Source organism: Mustela nivalis, assembly GCF_964662115.1.
Source record: "Mustela nivalis genome assembly, chromosome: 7".
Classification (NCBI taxonomy): domain Eukaryota; kingdom Metazoa; phylum Chordata; class Mammalia; order Carnivora; family Mustelidae; genus Mustela; species Mustela nivalis.
The window spans coordinates 77719992-77745553 of NC_139026.1; the positions used below are offsets into that span (position 1 = coordinate 77719992).

The 25562-nt window shown below is 36.9% G+C and overlaps 1 protein-coding gene across 1 annotated transcript in view; it reads right to left on the reverse strand.

The window, feature by feature from the left end:
- CPNE8 (copine 8) overlaps window positions 1-25562 on the reverse strand; it is a 217568-nt gene that overhangs the window by 142609 nt on the left and 49397 nt on the right. The window contains exons 4-5 of the mRNA XM_082739027.1: window positions 19117-19220; window positions 7922-7961 (exon numbers count right to left, since the gene is read on the reverse strand). Coding sequence (XP_082595153.1) covers window positions 7922-7961; window positions 19117-19220 — 144 coding nt within the window. The remainder of the gene's footprint in view (window positions 1-7921; window positions 7962-19116; window positions 19221-25562) is intronic.

Consider the following 25562-nt stretch of genomic DNA (forward strand, 5'->3'; position numbering starts at 1 on the left):
GAAAGCTCAATGTATTATTTCTCCCCTCACCCGCACAAAGGCTTTTTTTCAAAATAGTCTTGTTTGCTAAGAGTCCAAATGAAAGCAGCTCTAAGTCACTGAATGAAAATAAAAGTTTTCAATGATGAGTGGATGGTTTCTGATCTAAATTAACCAATTTTTAAAAGTCATCCACAACATATATTATTTAGTCACTGCAAACCATATTATACAGAGATTAAAAAGTAAAGCTATACTATTCAAAGAAAAAACAAACCTATGGAAAATACTTACCTTTTGGAAAATATTTACCTTTTGGGAGCACATCAGTTTACACAGAATATTAATTCTCATCAACAAAGAAGTGAGAAATATAATATGTTTACAGAAAATAAGTTAAATATTCCCACTGCCAGTAATCATGGTGAGACAATTGACAGGCCAAATAATGAGAAAACTTACTACATATTGCTATTAAATAATATGAAGCATATTATAGCATTATTAGAGAATTAGATATTAGATAACAGTATTAAATGTAATGTAATACTATCAGTCAACATCATTATTAAATACTGGATCCTGCCAGAATAAGGGCCAGTTTAGCAATGCCAACAATCACAACTAATATAAGTTAATGAGTGCTAAAGATATTATCATCAAACCTACCTCAAGCATTATCCTTATCTCTGTCTTTAAGTCTAAAATTCACAAGACCTACCGAAAATGCAAATAGAAACACAATCCATTTATAAAACATCAGTCATAAATACTTCAGCTTGAATATGCTTATAAGGCTATTTCTCATCATCTACTGAGGACTGGAAAGTATGTTTCCATAGAAAAAGAAAGTTATTATTGAGAAGGCTTCTCAGTAGGTGACAATTTAGTAGAAATCTAAATAATGTGAGAAAAAGAACCACACTGAGTTTGGCACGAAAGCATTCAAGGCTGGAGAAAAAGCAAAAACAAAATCTCGGACAAGAATATGCTTGGGGCGTTCAAGGAAAAGCAAGATGGCCAGGGGTCTGGTGCAGAATGAGCAAGGAAGAGAATGCAAAAAGAGAGGAGGGAATCAGGGGCCCCTGAAGGACTGTGAATTCCATCATGAGTATAGAGCGTAGATAACCTTTTGGAGGGTTTGAATTGGAAAGTGACATGTCCTAACTAGCTTCTAAAAATGGTAATTCTGGCTAATGTTCTTCCCCTAAGTTTCTAAATGCTTCAGTTCACCTAAGTTTCCAGTTTCTATTCTGTTCTCTTCTCCATTTATATGTTTTTTCATATATAGACAGATAGGTAGGTAGATATAATATATAATTTAATTATGTATATTAATTTGTACATATTAATACATATTAATATAATATAATAGGTAAATTTACTGAGTTTTAACTCCATAGGCCAATGGTTCCCAAAGCTACCTATTTTCCAGACACAGCCTAGTCAGTATTTCCAGCTGGATGCTTACTGGGGTCTCAAAAAACATAATCCAGCTCCGACAGCTGAGTTCTTTATCTTTACCCCACAACCTCATCTCTTCCTTCCCAGTCTGCTCCTTGCAATAAATTAAATACCATTTATCCTGTGGCTCTTGCCAATAACCTAGGAGTCATTCTAATTTCTCTTAAATTCTTGCTGCACCTACAATTCATCAGCAATCATATCACCAAAATCTGACCACCTCTTAGCCCTTGAAGTGTTACACCCACCAAATACTGTTCATCTAGTCAAATTATAGCAGCCTTACAAGTCCTTTTTGGTTTACGATCAGGGGGATTCCCCAAGTGAAATCTAAAACTGGCCCCCATATATGGAGATCAAGGAAAGACTGAAGAAAAAGGGAGGCCAATTCAGACTAGGAGGTGGCAAGTTTAATAACCAAGGGAATATGAGACTTATCTTGGGTGGCTTCAAAGAGAATGTATCTTCACTATCTCCAAGGTGATCTCTAAGGTGAGGAGATCTCCACAATCTCCTGCCTGACAGAATCTTAAGACTTTTTTATAGAGGCCTTAATACGGTTCAGTCATATATTCAGTCCAGATGGTCTCAACAACACATTACTCTCTCAAGGCTACATCCTTGCAACAGGACAGTGCACAGGTCAGGGGAGGGAGGAATCAGGTAGAGCCCATGGGTCAAACAGTGTTCATGTCCTCTCAAAGACCTCCTCTAAAGTCTCCTTAATTCCAATCTTACCTCCTAACCCCATCCTCCACTTTAGCTGCCACCTTATTTAAATATATAAATCAGATTACATCATTCTCCAGCAAAATCCATTAAAAAAAATTTTTTTTTGCAAGCCTTGGCCTTCAGCTCTCTGCCTCATCTAAATTCTGTGTACTTTTTCTAACAATTTCATTCCACTCTCATTATTCATAGTACTCTACAGATGATATCTATCATTCAGTCATATCAACATTACAAGGTCTTCCCTGACTTAAGTTTCTTGCACTACTCTTCCTTTTGCCTAGAATGCTCTTCCTCAAGATTTTCAATAGTTCCCTCCTTCTCTTTCTGAAGTATGCCCAGGATGAGAACTGGTCCAAATTCTCACTGCCTGGATGATGGAAACCAAAGTTTCTAGGTAGCGTTCTTCATTGGCCACTCTCTCTCAGTATTAAGAGCTTACAGTGTATAAAGATATCTTTCCATTTTGCATTTGTTTCTATTAAACAAATCTGCCCACTCCACTTCCCCAGTTGCAAAGTGTAAGCTGTTTTAGGACAGGGACCTTGTTTGTCTTATACACTGCAACATTCCTCAGCACTTGAACAGCACATGAAACACATTCATAACTCGCCTGATTTTATGATAATACATTAGAATTCGGTTCAGTTATATATGGGTTAAATTAGCTTTTCTTCTAATGAAAAAAAAAAAAAAAACCATGACCCATTTATAAATGTCTTCCTATGAGAAAATGCACTTCTTGGTTCAAACAACTATCTTGCAAATGAAATATTCAAATATAATTCATCTACATTTAGAAGCTTCTATAGATGATCCTTCGAAAATGTATTAAAGAAGATACACATCTTCACTAAAGGCTGGTATTTTGTGGCCAAAATAATCCAGTGATCAATTAACATGTCTAAAACAAAAATTTTAGTGCGTACCTTCTGAAATCAATCAAATGAATACATACATTTTGGATTGCCTGGTGGGTATGAAAATTTAGTACACGAAGTACAGTTTTGATATCATCTGGCCTAGAACACCAAGCAGAATCCTAGACTCACCAATTATGGCCCTGTTATTAATCTTTTCATTAATGATTTGGCTGGTGCAATTAAATTATGCAAATGAAAGTATGCTACATAGTTCTGCTAATAGCATTAAGATGAGTGGGTTCAACAGCACTCAGAGAACAAAGCTGGAATTCAAAATGCCAGAGTCTGTTCACAGGATCTAACACTTCAGGGGTGATAATATTTCAGTAATTTTCTTAGAGGATCATAAAGTGGATAAATTCTGCATAGGAAACTGTCCCTGGTTTCCATAAGTCAGCCTGGAGCATAATGTTTCTCCACTAAGAAGTTTTTCTCCACTAGTAAAATCAGTTAAAAGGATACTGATCCTTTATCCACTCACTTTGTGTTCATTTGCAAAGTTAGAAATCTAAGGTAAAATTCTGTATTATATCTCCATTTTCCCCACTAGTTTCAAAAATTTAAGAATTTGATCTAAGACCCTTATGTACTGAAATCAAATAAAGTCATCCTGGAGGGAGTTTCTGCCAAACTTATCAGATATAAGAATGGAAAAAAAAAAAAAGATTTTCTTATTGTTGACTCAAGGAGTCTCTCTTGCTACCAAATGCCCTTTGTGAAAGGTGTGTCTGTTCTCCACATGCAAGCCCAGGCACTTTGCAGTCTCTCCTAAAAGGTTCCAGTTTTTATTTCACTTTGCAGAACTGGCAGGTAGACAACCACACTTTGAAACAATTGTATCCTCAGGGAGTAGACCTAGTTTGCTTATTGGCTCCTCTGATCTAAATGCCTCCTGAACTCTTTTGGGGTTGAATGAGTTATATGCTCTTCCACCTGAAATCTGTCCTTGGATGCTTTTAAATTAGGAAGGGCTTTTGCTGTTAATTTTTAACAGAAATTCAAGACAGTAATCTCCAACAGTTCTTGTAACAATTCAAAAACACATTTCCTCCCTCTTCTAACATGCTTCATCTATTTACAAGCTCACACAATTATTAACAAATTTGTATTGCTTACTAAATATATTTAAGACATAAAGCATAGGGAGTAATGTAAAGAATACATTAAAATGTGAGGTAATACAAAACACAAGAACTATAGGAAGCCATGCAATAGATTAAGAGAAAGGTGATGAGTCTGGAATAAGTAATAGTAAGAAAGGAAGAAGACAAAAGAGAAATCATACTTCATCAGAATAAACAGGATTTGGTCACGCACAGGATGTCTTATGTGAGACAGAAAGCGATGAACACACAATCAAGTTTCCTAAGTAGTACACTGTTGATAATTCTGGCAATAGATAATACAAACAGAGGAGCAAACCTGGAAAAGGTCATACATTTTTGTTGTATATGAGTTTTAGGCTTCTGCAGTTACCAGGCAATATCTAACAAGCAGCTGGAAACTTGTATTTGCTGAGGTATGCAGAGGGACAGACACTTGGGAGTTACTAGGGTAAGGCATGGAAATGGTTGAGATCTCCCAAGGAGAGCTGACACAGTAAGAGATGAAAGCTAGGGGCGCCTGGGTGGCTCAGTGGGTTAAAGCCTCTGCCTCCGGTTCAGGTCATGATCCCAGGGTCCTCGGACCGAGCCCCACATCGGCCTCTCTGCTCAGCAGGAAGCCTGCTTCCTCTCTGCCTACTTGTGATCTCTCTCTGTCAAAAAAATAAATAAAATCTTTAAAAAAAAAAAAGCTAAAAACCAATCCAGGAGAAATACTAGTATTAGAGGACAGGAAGAGGAAGAGAAACTAAAAAAAAAAAAAAAAAAATAGATCATGAGTAAACACTGAGGTAGGAAAAGAAGCAAGAGAAACGTTTACTTTACCTTTTTTTTTTTTTAAAAAAGATTTATTTGAGAGAAAGAACTTGTACAGGAGGAGGAGTAGAGAGAAAGGGAAAAAGAGAGAAGCAGACTCCCCACTGAGCAGAGAGCCCAACACAGGGCTCCATCTCACAACCCTGAGATAATGACCTGAGCCAAATCAAGAGTTGGATGCTCAAGCAACTGAGCCATCCAGGCATCTATGCAAAGGAGGCACTTCTATGGAAGTCAGAGGAGATGAGGATTTCCAGAACAGGGCAGTCAATTTTGTCCCAAAATAATGGGGAATTCAAAGTAAAGTAGAAAGTGAAGCCACAAAACTTTCCTCTAACCTATGTCAGAATAGTTCAAGCAGAAATGAAAATCAGAACACAGTAAAGGAAGATGGTAAAAACCCAAGCTGTTTTGAAAAGAACTACAGTGATAAGAAGGTGGTAGAGGAGAGAGCACGAGGGTCAAGCACAGTCAAGATATCAGGAGGAAGATATGAAGTGTTTTGTGTGGAAAAATATAAAAAGCTATTCTGCAAAAGAAACATTTTAAGATAGAGATATATATGTAGTATATATCTCATATAATAATAATTGCAGATTATTTAAGGAAAATACAATCAGGTTTGAGGTACTCTCCTATCCTACATACTACTCTCTGCCCTGGACTCAAAGCAGTGACACTGATAAGGACGACATTTACCACCTTCCCACTTACCCTCAAAATATCCAACCCCATGGGAATGTCCTTAATTGCCCAGTTATCTTGCCCTCTAAAAAAGTAGTCTGAACTGAGAAACGTAAAAATTGCATTCAGGGAGAGTGGGTCCTTAAAAGTCTATGTCCGCTCAGGGTTTAGGGAGTGCATTTTTCTTATGTACACGAAGATGAATAATCAGAGAGATTTGGTCTTCGGAGAGAAACGGGAAGCTCAGAGAAGAACTATAATGGAAAAAATATGTGGCCTCAGAGGGAGAGAAATCGAGAAAACAGCTGTCTCAGTCCCCATCCACACACCTGTTTCCATCTGCATCTCCTGTAAGGGCAAGTACATCACATTTATGAGTCGCTCTTAAATTTCTTTAATACTAACCACCTCTATGTGAGGTAAATGAATGCATTTTCTTTCCTTGCAATGAAACTTTGACTAGGAAATGGAATTCTTTTTCTGATTCTTCCAGTGAAATTTGGAAAACTTCCAATACAAATTCCAATTTGCTATGCAAATAAGTTTTAAATGTCCAGCCACAATGCTATAAATCTTTGAGGGGCAGGAAAGCGGCATGGCAACTGCAGTGAACTGTACTCATGGGGAGTAATGAGCTTACTACATACAGTATTTGTTTTCAATTTCTAGAAAAGTCAGTTGGAAAGAGTATTCTTTAGGGGCGCCTGAGTGGCTCAGCGAGTTAAGTATCTGCTTTTGGCTCAGGTCATGAACTCCAGGACCTGGGACAGAGGCCCCCATCAACCAGACTTCCTGCTCAGTGGGGAGAATGCTTCTCCCTCTCCTGCCGCCCCTCCCCCACAATGTGTGGGCTTGCGTGCGCGTGCTCTCTTGCGCGCGCATGCTCTCTTGCGCGCGCTCTCAAATTAAAAAAATAAATAAATAAAATCTTTTTTAAAAAGTAAAGACTGTTCTCTGAATGCTTCTTCAGTGATTCTGCTTTATGCTTCGTAACAAAATAAATATCATAGCTTCCTTACAACAAAGGACAAGAACAGTAAATTGTGATTTTTACCACTATCTTTACCAGCTTTCCAGTTTCCCTAAATCATCCTCTTTGCCCGTGATAACCTCTCATGTGTCTTCTCTTCTGTGAATCATGACATTATCCCTCTCCAAATTATACTGGAAATCATATATATATATTTGATTATATATTATATATATATATATATATATATATATATATATAATCTCCATATATTCTAATCCATAGGCTACAACAATGGAGACATAAAAATTAACTCCCTGACCCTCTGGGCACAACTATGACCCTAACCCTAACCCTAACCCTTTCACCTCTTAACCCTGACATGGCTGCCAGTTCCACATCCATGTACTCAGATTCCACTTGAAACCTGGTTAAACTCTCTTCAGAATGCTGTTTTCAGATCCTGTACAGCCCTTCCTCCTAGTTTGGCCTAACTCCATTCCCACAGTTCAATAAACAGGATGATCAGATCATCAATGCTTGACCAGAGAATCTCGCCCTCATCCCTCCCTCCAGACCTCTGCCTCCTTCTGATCCCTTTGCTGCTCCTGGACCTGGGAATGTTCCCAGGGAACAGTTGTAGCCCGAGTGTAGAGCTCTTGAGATAAGAGCAGCAGATAGATGGAGGGATAATCAGGACCCAAAAGGAAAAAAAGGAGACTGCAGGAGACCTTGAGGAGGACTCTATATGTCTATCTTGTTCATACTATACCCTCAGAAACTGACATGATGTCAACATGAGGAGGCACTTAGAAAATATCATTGAACGAATGGACCACAAGGACAGCAGAATTAGCAAATCACTCTGCCTATACCCAAGAACTTGTCATTGTTCCAGAAGTGAAGCCTCTCCAAATGACACAGGCTCACTATTTCATCTTAACCTGATCCAACTCCAAGTTGGATCCAACTCCAGTTCCAGGGAACTGGTGACATTTTTTAAAAAAATAGATAAGTAAATAATAAACAAGATTAATTCATTTTACCTATGAAAAGTATCTTTGCTTTAATATGTTCCTCCAAATGTTATTCTAGAATCCTTGAAAAATGTTATTTATTTTTTATGACAATTATTACATGAAGTTAGGACACATACCTTTAATATTAATGTAACAACATAAATATTAATCATAAATAATGATATTGTAATTTCTATTATGGAATCATCATAAAGACACAAAGTATAAACTTACATGTTTGGACAGGTTGGGGCTCTTGGAATCAACGTCATACCTAAAAGATTAAAACAGAAAACTCAAATTATTTCCACAAAAAAAGCTACAGAAAAATATTGGTATTTTACCCCCCCAAAAATAAATAAATAATATAAATCATATCAATCAAAGCAATCATGAAAAACTAGCAAATTTAGAAGTTTCTTTTAATCTGTCACAGATATGTCAGTGGTAGAATTTACAAGCTCTGGGTCTTTTAATTTCCACAACCTAAGTAGAAGTCCTGACTATTTTTAATCAACAATTCTGCTGCTTGCTAAGAAAGTTTAAAACTTCTCTTTTGGGGCACCTCGGTGGCTCAGTGGATTAAGCCTCTCACTTCAGCTCAGGTCATGATCTCAGGGACCTGGGATAGAGCCCCACAGCAGGCTCTCTGCTCAGCGGGGAGCCTGCTCCCCTGGCCCACCGCCCCACCTCTCTGCCTACCTGTGATCTCTCTCTCTCTGTCAAATAAAAAATTAAAAAATAAGTTTAAGAAACCTCTCTTTTATACCATTGTTTAAAAAGTTTAAAAAGTAAAAACAAAATAAAACAAAACAAAAAGACTTCTTTTGTGTGTGAATCAACAGAATTCTAACACTGCTCAAAATTCCCCAACTGCAATTCCTCTCCACCGGATACCATTAAAAAATAAGCAGGTACTGGTTAACAGGCTGACTTTTTTGGGTTTTTTTATTTAGTATTTTAAATACTACCATTAACTGAAATTCAGCTAAAGTAATAAGACATTACTTTTCCCCACTCAGTGGACTTAGGCAAACCACGTATTTTACCGAAATAGAAATACATTCATATGGGACTATTTTCTGTCCTGTTTTTGACCAGTTGGTACTGGAAATAAATGATTTCCTAGAAAGAGCCTAGGAAAACATCACTCACTATCACTTTAGCTCCTCATTTTAAAGAATTTGTAGAAAAAGTAAGATCACTAACAGTCAAGACAACCTTAAGTCACTGAAGTCTTAAGTAGGAAAATATTTGTATTGGCTCCAGAGTTTCTCCCAAAACATATTCTTCTCACACTTCTTTGTACACAGCCTCCTACCAAAATTTAACTGCCCTTTTTTTAAAGGTTAATTAAAGTCTTCACTCTCACATAACAAGAATGTTTTTAGAGAGAAACAAGGCATCTCAATCAATACAAGGCTCAGAAAGAGTTCACAGAATGTGCCAATCCTGGGCAGAGGTTCACAGACTCCTTAGCAAAGTATGTTCACCACAGACTGGCTTCTTAACTGCCTGGGAAGAATGACAGATTACTCTCCTTCCCATGAGGGCACTCTGATCACCCTGAACAGCTGTAACCTAGAAGTTTCAATCAGCTAATTGACCAACATCTACTGAAAACCTACAGATGTTAACACAAAAAATATTTTTTATTCAAGACAATGTTTTAAGAGTAAGATTGAAATCACCAACTACAGCCATATCAAAGGTGAAAATAACCGTGCTGGCTTCTTCCCCAAAATCGGAAACTGTTTTCTCTAAAGGGTATACTGTGGACCTGGGAGAAATAACATGCTGTGTTCAGTTATGTTAAAAGAAGGGAAAAGAAAAAGGAGTTTATGTTTTCATCACAAAGCACTTAAGCATCTGCAAATACAATCCCTATTCATTGCCTTTAACAAAGCTTTTTTAATGCTAATATCTCAAAAATATGCAATTTACAGCATACTGCTGAGGGCTTTAGGTTAATACACTGGATTATAATGCATCTGAAATTATCGTGAGTTTTTCCTTTCATGGAATTTTCCTTCTAACTTTTCTAAAAGTATCCAGACCACTCTGGGCCTCACCCAGAGGGGTCAGATGTAAACACTATGTCCTAAATAGTTAAAATGTGTGTGTGTGCGCGTATGTGTAGAGTGCCATACTTTCACTAAAGAGAAGAGATTTATGGAAAGCAGGAAGCTAAGTAGTTTACCCCTAAGAAGGTGCCTCCCACCGCCTAAATTTACTCATGCCAATTTTGTAAACTCGAAGCTGGTACTGAAATATTATTACCAGAGTACTAAAGCGGGTCCTAAGGATCACGTTTGCAATTAGAGGTAACAGATGTTGACTGGAGTCTTTCCCGTACTTCTGAAATTCCAACGAAGGCCCCAACTGAAAACCAAAGATGCTAAGTATATCTCTTTATGCTTGCCTCAGAGGTGCTCAAGAGTCACTCTCATTAGAGTCAGACCCTTCTCCACAAAGTGACTCGTGCAAGTGACAGGCTAGGATCCTACTTCTCAAGCAGCAAGAGGAGGTTCCTTCCACTCCCGAAAGCCAAAAAGAGGAACTCTAATGTCTGAGGTGCCTGAAGAAGGAGTAGACAGCCCCATCCAGTTTCCCAGTCAGAGGCTGCTGAGCTACAGAACCTGCCCACAAGTCCAGCCTGTGGCTGCCAATAAAAGAAGATGTCAGGTGACAGCCCTAAGAAATGCCTTCTGAGAACTGAGGAACAAGCAGAATGTGCGGCTTGTGCTACCTTTAGGTCTGGATTCTTCCAAATTCTTCCAGATAAGAAGCCCATACCTCCCCCTCCCAGCTCATCAACCCTTCCCCCTTCAGCCCCTGCTCTCCTGCAAGAAGCTAAAACAAGAGCTCTGAGGAAAGAGGAAGTAAAGAGTTTTGAAGTAAGTTTGAGATTAAAGTTTTTTTTAAAAAAAGATTTTATTTATTCACTTGACAGAGATTACAAGTAGGCAGGCAGAGAGAGAGAGAGGGAAGCAGGGTCCCTGCTGAGCAGAGAGTCCGATGTGGGTCTCCATTCCAGAACCCTGGGATCATGACCTGAACCGAAGGCAGAGGCTTAACCCTCTGAGCCACCCAGGGGCCCCGAGATTAAAGTTTTAAGGTGAAAAGTACGTATGATCAACAAAATAAGGTGGTTCTAGTGAACAAAAGTGACTGCAAACTCTCAAAATCAGACCTCGACATTGTGAAGGGAGTCCTTAACCAATGGGAAAAACTGGAATTAACAGTATTGGGAAGAAATTTTTAAAAGCTTACTTTCCTCAAATAACATTATACATTCCACAATTATCACCATTTGATTTATCAAGAAGAAAAATAACTTGCTAGGTAAGTCAAATCTAGACTCCTAACTACCTTGCTGCTGTTGCAGTCTAAGTGGAAAAACAAGAGTGAAAACGATTCTATCTCATTTCTCCTATTCTCCAGCTCATGTTACAGAATGATGGGACTACCCACACCGCTTACTCAAAGACATTTTTGTGCAGCTGTTCTGCCAATCATAGTTTTCAACTGTGACCAAAAAAGGTGATTTATGAGGTACTGATACTATTATCAATGTGATAATCATAACAAAATAAATAGATGCCAACGTTTATGACCTTATCTGTGATCCATACGTAGCATGATGACAGAGACCATGTCTCTTAAATGAAGAGGTACACATCAAATCAAAAAGGCAGGAGAATTTTAAAATTCATAGTTGATAAACTAATCTTAAATATGTATCTCAGGCATACTACAGTAACAATAATTATTATGGATTCATCAGGACTTAAAGGAATTTGGCCCAGTTGTGACAGAAGACATATTTATTCTGTCTTTCCCTCTCTTTCTCTGTCATTACAATTTTCTATCAGCATTAAAAATTAAAAAAGGAGCCTGAAAACCATTTTTCAAACCTTCCATAATAGGCAATTCTTTACATCACACACTTTCAGTTTCTTTTCAATTTTTTCTTAGAATTTTATTAAATCAATGGGCAGATTAAATAAAACAATTCTGAAAAACATTTACAATCTGTCTGTTGGACAATTTGGACTACTGTATTCTTCAGCATCATTGTCCCCTCAAGCAGACATATTGTCATAAATGCACTGGAGTATCGCTTTAGCTCTCTGGGAGATGCAGGTTGGGGTTACAAATGGTTTTATTGCCTATTTTATCCTGTTTTTACTTTCCAAATATCCTACAATCAATACTTCTTCCTAGGGATAACACAATGCTAAGACAAAATTTAAAAACCAATTATAATTGGGTATACTAATGGATAAATAGATACATGTAACTAGTAAGCAAATACAGTGTTTTCCATACTTATTTGGGTAGATATGCTGGAAAAATCACACAGTGAAAGAAAGAAAGAAAGAAAGAAGAAAAGAAAAAGAAAAAGAAAAGAAAAGGAAAAAAGAAAATCTGGTGTCACAGGTTAAAGGTGTTATGTGAGATAGTCTAATACATGGTAAATCAAAAGGAATTAACTAAAGCGATATAAAAAATACTACATGAACTAAGAATATACTTGCTGCTTTTCTTGATAATCAGTTATCCCTTTCTCTGGCCCTAATTGTTTGGATTTCTCAGAGATGCTGTACAATTGAAATAAAGCTCTTTGAATCAAATTGCTGAAATCAGCCAAATGCATTCAAAGGATAAAACGATACATAATTCAATTTTGCAATACACTTTCACATTTTGAACACTACATAATTTCTGTGAAAATCACTATAATTTTTAGAAGAAAAGAGAAAGCTGAAGAAGTTAAAACATATCAATCTACCTACACTAACTTCTGTTACTCTATTTCTTCTTGTCACACTGAGATGAAATAATGTAACATGCTCCCATTCCTATCAAACATAGCAATTTCCTAACAGTCTTACTTTTATTTATTTAGATAGATAAAATATATTCTACCATATTATTATATTCAAAGTGCAGCAGAATACTTTAAACATACACTTTCATCAGTATTACATAACCAAGGCAAACATAAAAAATCCCAGTTTAGACATAATTTTTAGACTTCATAAAATTTTATAAATTCCAGTTTTGTAGCATTTAATTATAAAGTATTTTAGGCAAAATCTGATCCTTTGAACATATAACACTTTCTGGGCCTCGGTTTTCTCATTTACAAAAGTGGATTAATTCCACCTCAGAAATTTGTTGGGTGGGTTAAAGTTATATATGCATATGATTCTATTACAAACTATGAATAATAGTAGTAGTAGTACTAACGAAAATAACCTCTTTTGTCTGCACCTACAAACTTATATACTAACTTTCAAACTCCATGAGCTTCAGTAACTACTTCACTGAGTTTACAAGTAACTGGAAGATATTAGTAACAAACATATTAAACCATCTTATCATTTCTTCCCTCTGTATTTTTTCCAGTAGATGTATTAATTTTGTTTTCCTTTTTTTTTTTAAAGATTTTATTTATTTATTTGACAGAGAGAGATCACAAGTAGGCAGAGAGGCAGGCAGAGAGAGAGAGGAGGAAGCAGGCTCCCCGCTGAGCAGAGAGCCCGATGCGGGACTCGATCCCAGGACCCTGAAATCATGACCTGAGCCGAAGGCAGTGGCCCAACCCACTGAGCCACCCAGGCACCCCCCCTTTTTTTTTTAATTCCCCGAAACACTTACAGCAAAGGTAAAGAATATTACTGACTTATCATCCAATACTAGATAAGTATGCGACATACCAGCAATGCCCTAACTTCCTCCTACCTTTAAGTCTTTCCTTGCTCAAGCTAAGCATACCTAGAAAGCTTACAAACATGACATAAGTATCAGATGCCTCCCTAACTTAATATATTCTCATTTGAACTCACCAGTTTGTCAGAGTGATTGCTGAAACACTACCCATTTGAACATTAACCAGCACTGAGTTCAGTGGAATTATATTCCTTGCACCAGACACTTTTTAAAACCAATTAGTTTCCATAGCCTCATCTTCAGTAGAGATGAGAACATGATCACTAGCCTCTGTGTACAGGTAAATCATTCTTTACCTTCTTTTCCTCTCCAGAATGTTAGCCCAGCTCTTAGTTTTTGCTCCTTGGTCTACTGACTAAGAAACATTTAATCGGTGTCATCCTTCTAAAGCACCTTTCTTTTCTGGAATTCTGGAATAGCAACAATTACAACATAGATGAGAAAAGGATGAGTAGGACATAGGCTTAAGGAACCAGGGCCAAGTAGGGACATGGTGATGCAGTCACCTGGCAGCAGCTGCTTGTGACAGGGGCCTTTGGGCAGACAGCAACCAGCACAAAACAGAAAGGGCTCTGAATATCAGAGCTAAAACACAGGCAACAAGTTCAGAGAACAAAGCACATAGGATCTTGGCTTTACAGGAGAATTCTACCAAACTTTAAAGAAGAATGAACACCTATTCTTCTTAAACTATTTCAAAAAACAGAAGGGGAAAGAAAACTTCCAAATTCATTCTGAGGCCACCATTACCCTGATATCAAAACCAGATAGACACCAAACCCGAAAAGAGAACTACAGGCTAAAATCCCTGATGAACATAGATGCAAAAATTCTCAACAAAATACTAGCAAACTTAATTCAACAATACATTAAAAAAATCATTCACCATGATCAAGTGGAATTTACTCCTGGGTTTCAAGAGTGGTTCAACATTTGCAAATGTATCAATGTGATATATCACATCAATAAGAGAAAAGGATAAAAAGTACATGATCATTTCAACAGATGACAAAAAACACTGGACAAAGTACAATATCCATTCATGATTTTAAAAAGCCCTCAACAAAGTAGAGTTAGAGGGAATATACCTCAACATAAATAGAGGCTATACATGAAAAAACAGCTATCATCCTTAATGGAGAAAAACTGAGAGCTTTTCCCCTAAGGTCAGGAACAAGACAAGGATGTCCACTCTCACCACTTTTATTCAACACAGTACTGGAAGGCCTAGCCACAACAGTCAAATTGGTAAGGAAGAAGTAAAACTTAACACTATTTGCAGATGACATGATATTCTATATGCAGAAAACCCAAAAGGCTCCACCAAAGAACTGCTAGAATTGATTAACGAATTCAGTAAAGTCGCAGGATACAAAAATCAATGTGCAGAAATTTTGCATTTTTATACAACAAGAATGAAGCAGCCAAAAAAGAAATTAAGAAAACAATCCCATTTATAACTACACCCGAAATAATAAGATGCCTACAAATAAACCTAACCAAAGAGGCAGAAGACCTGTACTTTGAAAACTATAAAATACTGATGGAAGAAATTGAAGATGACACAAAGAAATGCAAAGATATTTCATGCTCATGGACTGGAAAAACAAGTATTACTAAAATGTCTCTACTACCCAAAGCAGTCTACGTATTTAATGTAATCCTTATCAGAATATAGTACTTTTCACAAACTAGAACAAAGAATCCTAAAATATTTATGGAACCACAAAGACCCTACACAGACAAAGCAATCTTCAAAAGGAAAAATAAAACTGGAGGCATCATAATGCTGTCCTTCAAGCTATATTATAAAGACGTAGTAATCAAAACAGTATGGAACTGGCACAAAAACTGACACATAAATCGATGTTAACAGAACAGAAAACCCAGAAACAAACCCATAATTTTATGGTCAATTGATCTTTGACAAAACAGGAAAGAATATCCACTGGAAAAAAGAAGTTTCTTCAACAAATGGTGTTGGGAAAACTGGACAGCCACATCCAAAATAATGAAAATGGACTGCTTTCTTACACCATACACAAAAATAAATTCAAAATGAATTAAAGACCTAAGGTGAGACCTGAAACCATAAAGATCTAGAAGAGAACACAGGCAGTAATTTCTTTAACATCGGACTCTGACATAGCAACTTCTTTCTAGGTAAGTCTCCTGAGGCAAGGGAAACAAAAACAAAAATAAACTATTGGGACTACATCAAAATAAAAAGCTTCTGCACAGCAAAGGAAACAACAAAACTAAAAGGTAACCTATTAAATAAGAGAAGTATTTTCAAATGAAATATCTGATAAAGGGTTAATATGCAAAATAAGTAAAGAACTTATAAAACTCAACACCCCCCTACAAATAATCCAATTAAAAGTGGGCAGAAGACAGGAAGAAGAGGCATTTCTCCAAAAAGACAACCTGATGGCCAACAAACACATGAAAAGATGTTGTTCATAATCACTTATCATCAGGAAAATGCGTATCAAAATTACAATGAGAGGGCGCCTGGTTGCTCAGTGGTTAAAGCCTCTGCCTTCAGCTCAGGTCATGGTCCCAGTGTCCTGGGATCAAGCCCAGCATGGGGCTATCTGCTCAGCGGGGAGCCTGCTTCCTCCTCTCTCTCTCTGCCTTCCTCTCTGCCTACTTGTGATCTCTGCCAAATAAATAAATAAAATCTTTAAAAAAAAAAAACTACAATGAGGTACCACCTCACTCTTGTCATCATGGCTAAAATCAACAATACAAGTAACGGGTTGTGAAGAAAAGGAACCCTCATGCACTGTTGGTAGGAATGCTAACTGGTACAGTCACTGGAGAAAACAGTATGGAGGTTCCCAAAAAGTTAAAAATAGAACGACCTTATGATCCAGCAATCCCACTTCTGGGTATTTACCCAAGAACACAAGAACATGGATTCAAAGAGATACATGCACCCCTGTGTTTATAGCAGCATTACTTACAATAGCTAAATTCTGGAAGCAACCCAAGTGTCCATCAACTGATAGATGGATAAAGAAGTGGTATATATATATATATATATATATATATATATATATATATATATTTAGAAGTGGTATATATATATGTGTGTGTGTGTGTGTGTGCATAAAGATAGATAGATATCTATCTTTATGCACACACACACACACACACACACACACACAACATTATATTATTCAGCCATGATAAAGAATGAAATCTTGCCATTTGCAACGACATGGCTGGTGCTAGAGAGCATAACGCCAAGTGAAATAAGCCAAGTCAGAGAAAGGCAAATACCATGTGATTTCACTTATATGCAGAATTTAAGAAACAATACAAATGAGCTAAGGGAAAAAATAAGAGAGAGAGGGAGACAAATAAAAAAACAGACTCTTAATTATAGAGAACAAACTGATGGTTACCAGAGGAGAGGTCACCTCCCAGACCGGGAGGATGGGATGAACAGATAATGGGGAGTACGGACAAATAACGGAGCGCACTGGTTGTGATGAGCACAGGGTGATGTATGGATGTGCTGAATTACTATCTTGTATACCTGAGACTAATATAACACTGGATGTTAAGTAACAGAAATTAAAACTTAAAAAGCTATGGGATATCTAAGTTGGTCTCAAGGATTAAAATGAGGAATGAGTACTCTTGTCCACATCTGTTCATTCTAATATTTGACTCTGAATAATTTATACTCTGAAAATTTAAAAAAGACTGTAAAAAATTTACATACTGGGATACTTGCTATAGGATTACATGTAATAGTAAATATGAAACAACCCAAAATGTCCATCAGTAGATGTTTGGCTACATGAATAGTGTTTTCTCAAGCAATGAAAATTATGCAACATTAAAATAAATGAAAAACATATATATAATACAGTGGCCCAAAGAGATATCTGAAAAATTCAAGTAATAGGAAAATATTTGTGGTTTTCAAAATATTGAGACTCCCATATGTTTATGTATCTTTAAAAAAAAAAGATCTGCAGGTATGTACGTCAAGTCATTTACATTTTTAGTTATTGGTGGGTTGACGGGTTTTGGCGGGGGTGGGGAGGGCATTGAACTAACTGGAAACTTTCACTTTTAAATGCCTACATAACTTAAAGTTTATTATAAATATTTACTACTTTCAAATGAGAGGAAACAATATAGATAAACAAACAATACAAATGGCTGGTTTTAGGATAAAGTTAAATCTAAAAGCAGAGGGAAAAAATTAAGCAGGTACCATTCTGTGTGAGAGAGAATTCTTAAGAACAGCAGCTATGAAGGCCTGAACAACAGGAGAACCACATTCGTCATGATTTATATGTGGCTTTTAAGTAACAACACTGTGAGCAATCTCCACGATAAACATGGTCAAGAAATCATTATATTATACTTCAGGATTTTTTCTCAGACATATCATTTTTAGTATTCAAAATGGGGTTACAAGGACATAAAAAAGCAAATAGGCATAATAAATTTTGCCTGATAAATATAATGAATATTTAGAACTCCTGTAACTCTTGAAGGAAAGGGCCTGGTATAATATTCTCCTTTTTTAAACAGAAGGTTATTTTACTGCACACATTTTAGAGGAAAATGAGAAAGGCTGGTCATGGTAGGTAACTTTCTTTTTACATTAGAAAGTAATCTAGCACTTTTTCAAATATGATATTGATAGCTTTTATTTTAAAAAATTTATAAATTGTGACAGCCTGATACATTTTATTGTTTCCAGCTATTTAAAGGCATTTCTATTTTTAAAGACTTATAATGTTCATAAACTATTTTAATTTATTAAGTACATACTATGTTATAGTTTTCCCTCTCGCCAGACTTCCTTTGAACAATATCCAGATATTTCAATAATCACCTTTACATCTGTGAAACAAAAATTGAGTAACAAATACTATCTTACAAACAAACTGACTCTAGATTCTCTGCAGACAAGAAGCTGAATTTAATGATATTTTGATATATGACTAATTCAACATCAAAGTAACAAGAATGTTAAAAGAATGAAAAATTCTGGCTCCAGTATCCTAGGTCTTGGTAATAGCAGGCCATGAAGAGATAAAAGGAAGCAAAGTTTAGATAGTGATCCATATACTATACAAAGAGGGAGCTGAGAGAAACTTCACCATCTGGGGGATATGAGGAGTAAGTAAGATCACCTTGGAGTATATGTGGAACTTGTAAAGAAATCACCGAGGCCAAAGATGGTTTGAAAGGATGTCCATATATATCATGCAGCATTTCAGCATAGTTAAAATGCTCACTAATTTTTTCAATAAACATATAGCCAAAAACCTATAAAATGCAAAGTAACACTAGGGATAGTGCTCTGGCCATACTCTAAGTAGAATCTACTTAGAATCTACTTTCCTGCCAATATAACCTAGTATTTGTGCAACCATACCCAAATTTTGTATGTCACAAAATTTGCCTTTAAAAATCTATTTTTGGGTACACCTGGGTGACTCAGTGGGCTAAAGCCTCTGCCTTCAGCTCGGGTCATGATCTCAGGGTCCTGGGATCGAGCCCCACGTCGGGCCCTCTGATCAGCAGGGAGTCTGCTTCCCTTCCTCTCTGCCTCCCTCTCTGCCCTCTTGTGATCTCTGTCTGTCAAATAAATAAATAAAATCTTTAAAAAAAAAGATCTATTTTTTAACAATGCGAGTTATACCAGAACTTACAAGTCAAAACGAAGGTTCTCCCTTTCTTCAAAAAAGTAGTCCAGGATAAATTTTCGTACAAAATCAGGATTTAAAGTATTATCAATCACTTCAGTCCTTCCAAACTGTAGAGAAAGAGAGAGAGAGGTTAAAATCAAGCCTTGCATGGTTACTGATTACAGCATAGCACCTAGTATTAATATAGTTCCTTGAAAACATAAACAATAAATATCCTAATGATTAGAAAAGTAAAGCCATGCAGGAAAGTTTTTTGAGACAAAAATTATTCATTCTTACTCACCCAGGGAAATTTGAAAATGAACACTGAGTTTGTTCAAATTATTAGAACAGCAGCTTCTGAAAATTCATCTAACAAGCTGTAACACTCCCCCTTATCCCCACTTCAAAGCCAAATCCATGCTAGTCAAAGGAAGTTATTTCTCCCTTCAATTTTAGTGCATCACAAATATTTTTCTTAACCTAGTGTAGAACTAGGCTAAGCAACATATATTGTTAACAACTGGAGGGGTCCCAGTATTCATAATCAGGAAGTCCTCTGCATGAAACAGCTTATTAGCTGTGTTTTGGGGAGAAATTTCTTATATTCTATTACATACTTCAATTTTTGGGTTTTCTTTTGTTTTGTTTTGCTTTGCTTTAATTCTTATGGTCTAGACAGCCTAAAATGAGATCTTTAATACTTACTGGTTTTAAGCTAGTAAGGTGCACTTTTGCTTTAAAAAAGTTAATTTCTCCCCCTTAGGGGAAGTAGAAAACAAAAACAAAACTTTCTAGTTGTTCAATGTGAAAGAAGGTCACCAGGCTCTGCTTCCAAAGTCAGACCAGAAATATAAATTTAACAACTCTCTCTCTCTTTTTATTCAGCTTATATTCTTCTCCTTCTACTCCCATGGAATTCTAATAAGGGAATTTTAACCTTTAGTTCTGAACAGATTTATGCATGCCATCTTATCAGAGAACAAACTTATTAAAGTTCAAAGAAATACTATTTTTAATAGGAATAAGAGAACTGTGCTAATCCACTAAAAAGTGAAGGTCATGCTTACATAAATTTTGATAATAAAACTATGGTAGAAAATACTCATGACAAAGGAATTACCATGGCTATTGCTAACTAATTACACACACACACACAAAACAGTTTATAGAGGCTTACGTATCTGACAATGTTTATATAATGAACCAGTATCATACAGACAAACCACAACTGAGGTCATTCATTCAACATTTCCAAAATATTAAACAGTTCCTTTGAATAATAATAATTATTATAGCCATTTATTGAGTACTTACTTGGTTTCAAGTACTTCTCACACATTACTTTAAATCTTTAGCTTAACCATGAAAGGTAGGTGTTATTAGTCCCAATTTAAGGATGAGAAATCTTTAAAAATAAATCAATAAATAAAGATGAGAAAATTGAGGCAGAGAGGATTCACAACCTTTGGCTATAAAATCTTTCTAGGACTCTCCTTTATTTCAGAATAGAACATGTGAGGCCCTGAGAAGATCCAATAATGAGCCTATCCATGATTCCTAATTTTTAAAAAGTGAGAATGTACCAAAGAACCATGTGCTGGCCGTACCCATACACCCCAAAAGAGCAGTGCAGAGGTCAAGAAGTTTAAGTCTGGACCCGACACAGCCTGGGCCCCCCAGCCTTTCCACTGCCTGGAAGCTCCCCAGGCCACAGTTGGGAGCACTAAACCAGCAAAACACACAACACTCTCAAACAGAAATTTCAGTCAGGATCTATATTCCCCAGCACCCAAATCCCTCTTGTAGATTTGAACCCAAACTCACACTCAGAGGAAAGAAGACAGAGTGAAATTTCCCAGTGTGGGCCTCACAGAGCTACAAGCCAACAATTTTCCAGGGCCCATGAGCCATGAACACACTCACAAACCTGTTTGCTGGGGACAGCGGGCTTGTCAGCAATATGGGTAGCTGCATATACTCTGCTATCTTAAGTGCAGATTAATAGGCAGCCATTAAAATTTTAGCTCATCATTGTAAGGACCTATTTAGAAACTGCCCCTGCTCCCCTTCCCCCAGGGGATTTACAGGTAATAAAGCCCAGATACAAAGGTGGGTCAGGCCAGGTGGAGACATCGATCAGTGGGGGGGATGTATACTGTCTCGCTGGTTACCAAGGAGTATAGGCCCTGCCCTTTGGGAGCCCTTTTGGGCACCAAACCCAATCAAGATGTGATAGGCTGGTTCAAATATCTACTAGGGTAAATTATAACTCAACTGGTCGCCTTGCATCACTGTGGAGTTTCCTGTGTGTGTTACAATCTCATTGGGACCTGTGCGTGGCCAGGCCGGACCACATGGCCTTTGCCCTTAAAAGCTAGTCTGTGAAACAGAGAAGGGTCGCCTTCTCTTGTAAGAGATGCTGCCCCAAATGTTTGGTTAGATTCTTGATGCTTGGCGTGAAATATAGCTTTGCTTGACCTTCGCTTTGTATCAGCCTCACTCCTTTAATCACGGACCCGTTATTGGGGCATAACAATCATCTCTACATTACAAACACGTATTACAGTAGGCCTTCCCACACACAGCCCTGAAACTGCTTTCCATGATCTCGCCAGTAACCTCCACATCGCACAATCCGGCAGTCACTCCTCGGCAGCATGGGACGTGGCTGTCTCCGCTTTCCTTCCTGAAGCAGTCTTTTCTTGCTTTTGACACCACACTCCTGTTTCTCTTCCCCTCCTAGACTCTCAGGCATGCAATCTCTCATTGTCAGAACCCAGTTCCAGGCCCCCTTCATCTGCCTATCTTCACTCTTCTGTTATTTTATCTGTTCCTTTGGCTTTAAATCCCACCTACACGATGGTAATGTCCAAAAGCAAGCATCATCCCACACTCACCTCTGAGTTCGCTCATGCACACAACTGCCTTCTCGCCTGCACATGTGGTTGTCTAACGCATCCCGCAGAATTACTATCGAACTTTGAATACTGATTTTATACCACAATCAGTACCCCAACCCTGTCCTTCCCAAATCTACCCGTTGGCAGTAAATGACACTGTCATCTTTTCGGTTCTTTTTGCCATAAACGGGAGTCAAACTTCTGAACTCCTTCCTTTTAACCCACCAACTCCTCTTCATCACCACCTCGTAAACTGGCAATTCCAAGCTCAAACACATCTCCCAACCGTCCCCTTCTCTCGGGATCTCCTGTCCACAGCTTACGTCAAGCTTTTCAGCTTTCTCATGGACCACCTCAGGCCCCCCATCTCACACCTCTGTGTACTCTTGCTCTCCCTCCAATTCTTCCCCCATATAACTTTCAAATAAATCTTTTGAGAAGTTTAAACACAGCCATGCAATTTCAGCTCCCCAACAGTCTCTAATGGCTTCGTGTAATACTTCAAACAAAACCTCTTTTCTTTTGTCTGCAGGACTGACTCATTTCTACCTCTTGGTTTCATCATGGGCTAGTATCTCCTCTTTCTCTTCTCCCTGGCCAGCTGGTCTTCTTTTAGAGCCCTTTACTCACCAAATCCTTTTTATCCCATGGCCTTTGCACCTATGTGAGTAACTCCACTCTTCCATGGCTGACTTTTTCTCATCTTTTAAGCCTCTATTTAAATGTCAGTCTTCCGGCTCTAAATACGCATGCTAATGTTGGCTCCCTACCCCTAAAATTATTCTCCTTCATAGCACCTGTTTCTTTCCTTTATAAAACTTATATTTTGTAATTATACTTTTATTTATTTGTTTTATATTCCCCTTACTAGACAGTATGTTCCATGAAGACACAAGACATACACAACTTTGATTTACACTGGTACAAAAATGAACAAATGATTAGCTAAAGGAGATCTATATTGTTCAAAGAGAAAAGAATCAAAGATCCTGTATAGTGTAACACCAATTTTGATGAAAATATATGTTTATATAGAGAGATAAAAATAGAGGAAGGTATACCAGAATATAGAAATTATCTTCTAGTTTTTTTTTCATTATGTATTTCTGGGCTTTCTTAATTTCTTGCAATGAGTATTTTCTACTTTCAAAATCAGAAACAGGAGTGCCTGGGTAGCTCAGCTGGTTGAGCGTCTCACTCTTGGTTTTGGTTGGGGTCATGATCGCAGGATCATGGGATGAGGCTCTCTGTGCCCACTGCAGAGTCTGCTTGAGATTCTCTCTCGCTCTCGATCTCCCTCCTGCCTGTGCACTCTGTCTCTCTCTTTCTCTCTTAAATAAATAAAATCATTAAAAAAAATAAAAATATAAAACTTTTAATTGGTGTTATTGTTTTTTTAATTCTTTTTACTATGAAAAGTGAAAACTGGCAGTAATAAGAAAGCACAGATACATTATGACTAGTAGTTTAGCTCACGGGAAATGCATTAGTTCTTTCCCAGAGGCTGGATTATATTAGCTATCAACCAAGTGATTAATCTTTTTGACTTGAAATGAAATTTGTCTCAGCTAATGCCTCATACTACCAAATCAGAAATTTCTAATTCCTTAGAAAATGTACAGTTGCATATTAATTCTACGTAGATCAGAGGGAACTAAAATTTGAAGGAAAGACTATTATTAATAACCTTTATCGATGGTATACAACCAGAAACAGCTACATTTGATAAAACTGCAACTTGTATCCTACAAAGTCTTCTTCTGAGTATCAACTATCCTGGATTGTCAGAAATACCTACAGAGCTGATTACCATAATCTCTGGCACAATGAACATATTTAAATATGCGGACAGTCAAGTCCTTTTACATAATTACACAGTATTATGTTTCATCATCCCACAATAAGAAAAATGTGAGAAAAATGCTTTTACTCAACAAGTGTGAAAATTTTCAGTCATTTGAAAGAAGTATGTAAACTGTTAATTTTATTGGAACATAAAACACTACTTCTTATAAAACTTTAAGCAAAAAAAAAAAAAGAAAGAAAGAAAGAATTCGCAATCAAGTCTTTGAAAGTTTTTCTTTGTTTTATGCTTGAGCTAATGGGATAAATACCTACTTTTCCAATTTAGGAACAAATCCTGCAGAAAATGATAGAATGGAAATATTCCTGATTTCTAAATCAACTTAATTGTTAGACTGCTTCAGAGGAGCATTCCTAGAAGAACATGCATCTATTTATGGCATCAAGCAGATGAACTCTGTTGTGATAAAAATGTTCAGAAAGGTCTAATATATTGTGAAGGCCCAGAACAGCCACCCAGGTCATATTCATGTGTCAGCGGAAGTGGAAATGATAAAGAAAAATGTCATCTGCACGAGTGCATATTTGTAATTTGGTTATCATAAAAGAATTAAATCTTACTGGTGATGAGCATGGTCTCAGAAAGTAGACAGGAAGGCCAGATAAACTGAGTATTACAAAAAGAATATTAAGATAAATTCAAAAAAATGCTCAGTTTAGGACTATACATATCCAATTTGCATAAAGGATGCAAACTGCAAGCACACAGCCACCCACATCAACACTACACCATTTGAACATATTTCCTCTTAAAAGTGAAACACTTGGATTACCAGAAAATCCATGGACCTCTTTGTCTGAGGGAGATACAGTTTGTCATGTAACTCATTATCTAAAGCTTTTCTTTCTTTCTTTTTCTTTTTTTTTTTTTTAATGTAGCAAAGATCTGAAATTTCCTTAATTATATAAAGACACTGGAAAATCTGAAGGCTTTATCTAGGTCCTCCACTGTTACAGATGACTGAGATGTCGCTCTAGATGTAGATGGGAATATAAATTCACACACAGAAAGAAAAAGCATTATATTTCACATAAGTGGTTTTTATTCACTTTTTAGGATCTTCTATTTTTAGAAATGAACATAAATTATTAACCAACAAAAAAAGGAAACCCTGACCACAACCCAATAATGATCACACATAAAATGCAGAAAGGACTGGGATGCCTCAGTCGGTTAAGCATCTGCCTTCGGCTCTCAGTCATGATCCTAGAGTCCTGGGATCAAGTCCCACATCCAGCTCCTTGCTCAGTGGGAAGCCTGCTTCTCCCTCTGCCTGCCCCTCCCCCTGCTTGTGCTCGCTCTCTTGCGCACTCTCTCTCTGACAAATTTTTTAAAATCTTTTAAAAATTTTAAAAAGAAAAAGAAAATACAGAGAAGACTAAACCCCACCAGTTTTTAAAATTATAATGCTTTAAAACCTTGATTAAACATTTTAATATCATACTCTAAAAAACGTTTTAAGAAACTGTTAATCGTGTCATGGCTTGCTATTAATTCTGTGATTAATGACATGTTTTACCATCTGAAGAGAAAAAAAGAAAATGGACTCCATTTATCAGGGAGGCCCTTATTGAGGAATATGGGTTAATTTTCATCATGTATCAGTTAGGTTTTCATTTATGTAACACAAAATATTTTTTAAATGAATTGAGTAGATTATTATTTTCCTCTAACCTATTATTTTAAATTAGACTGTTTTACTT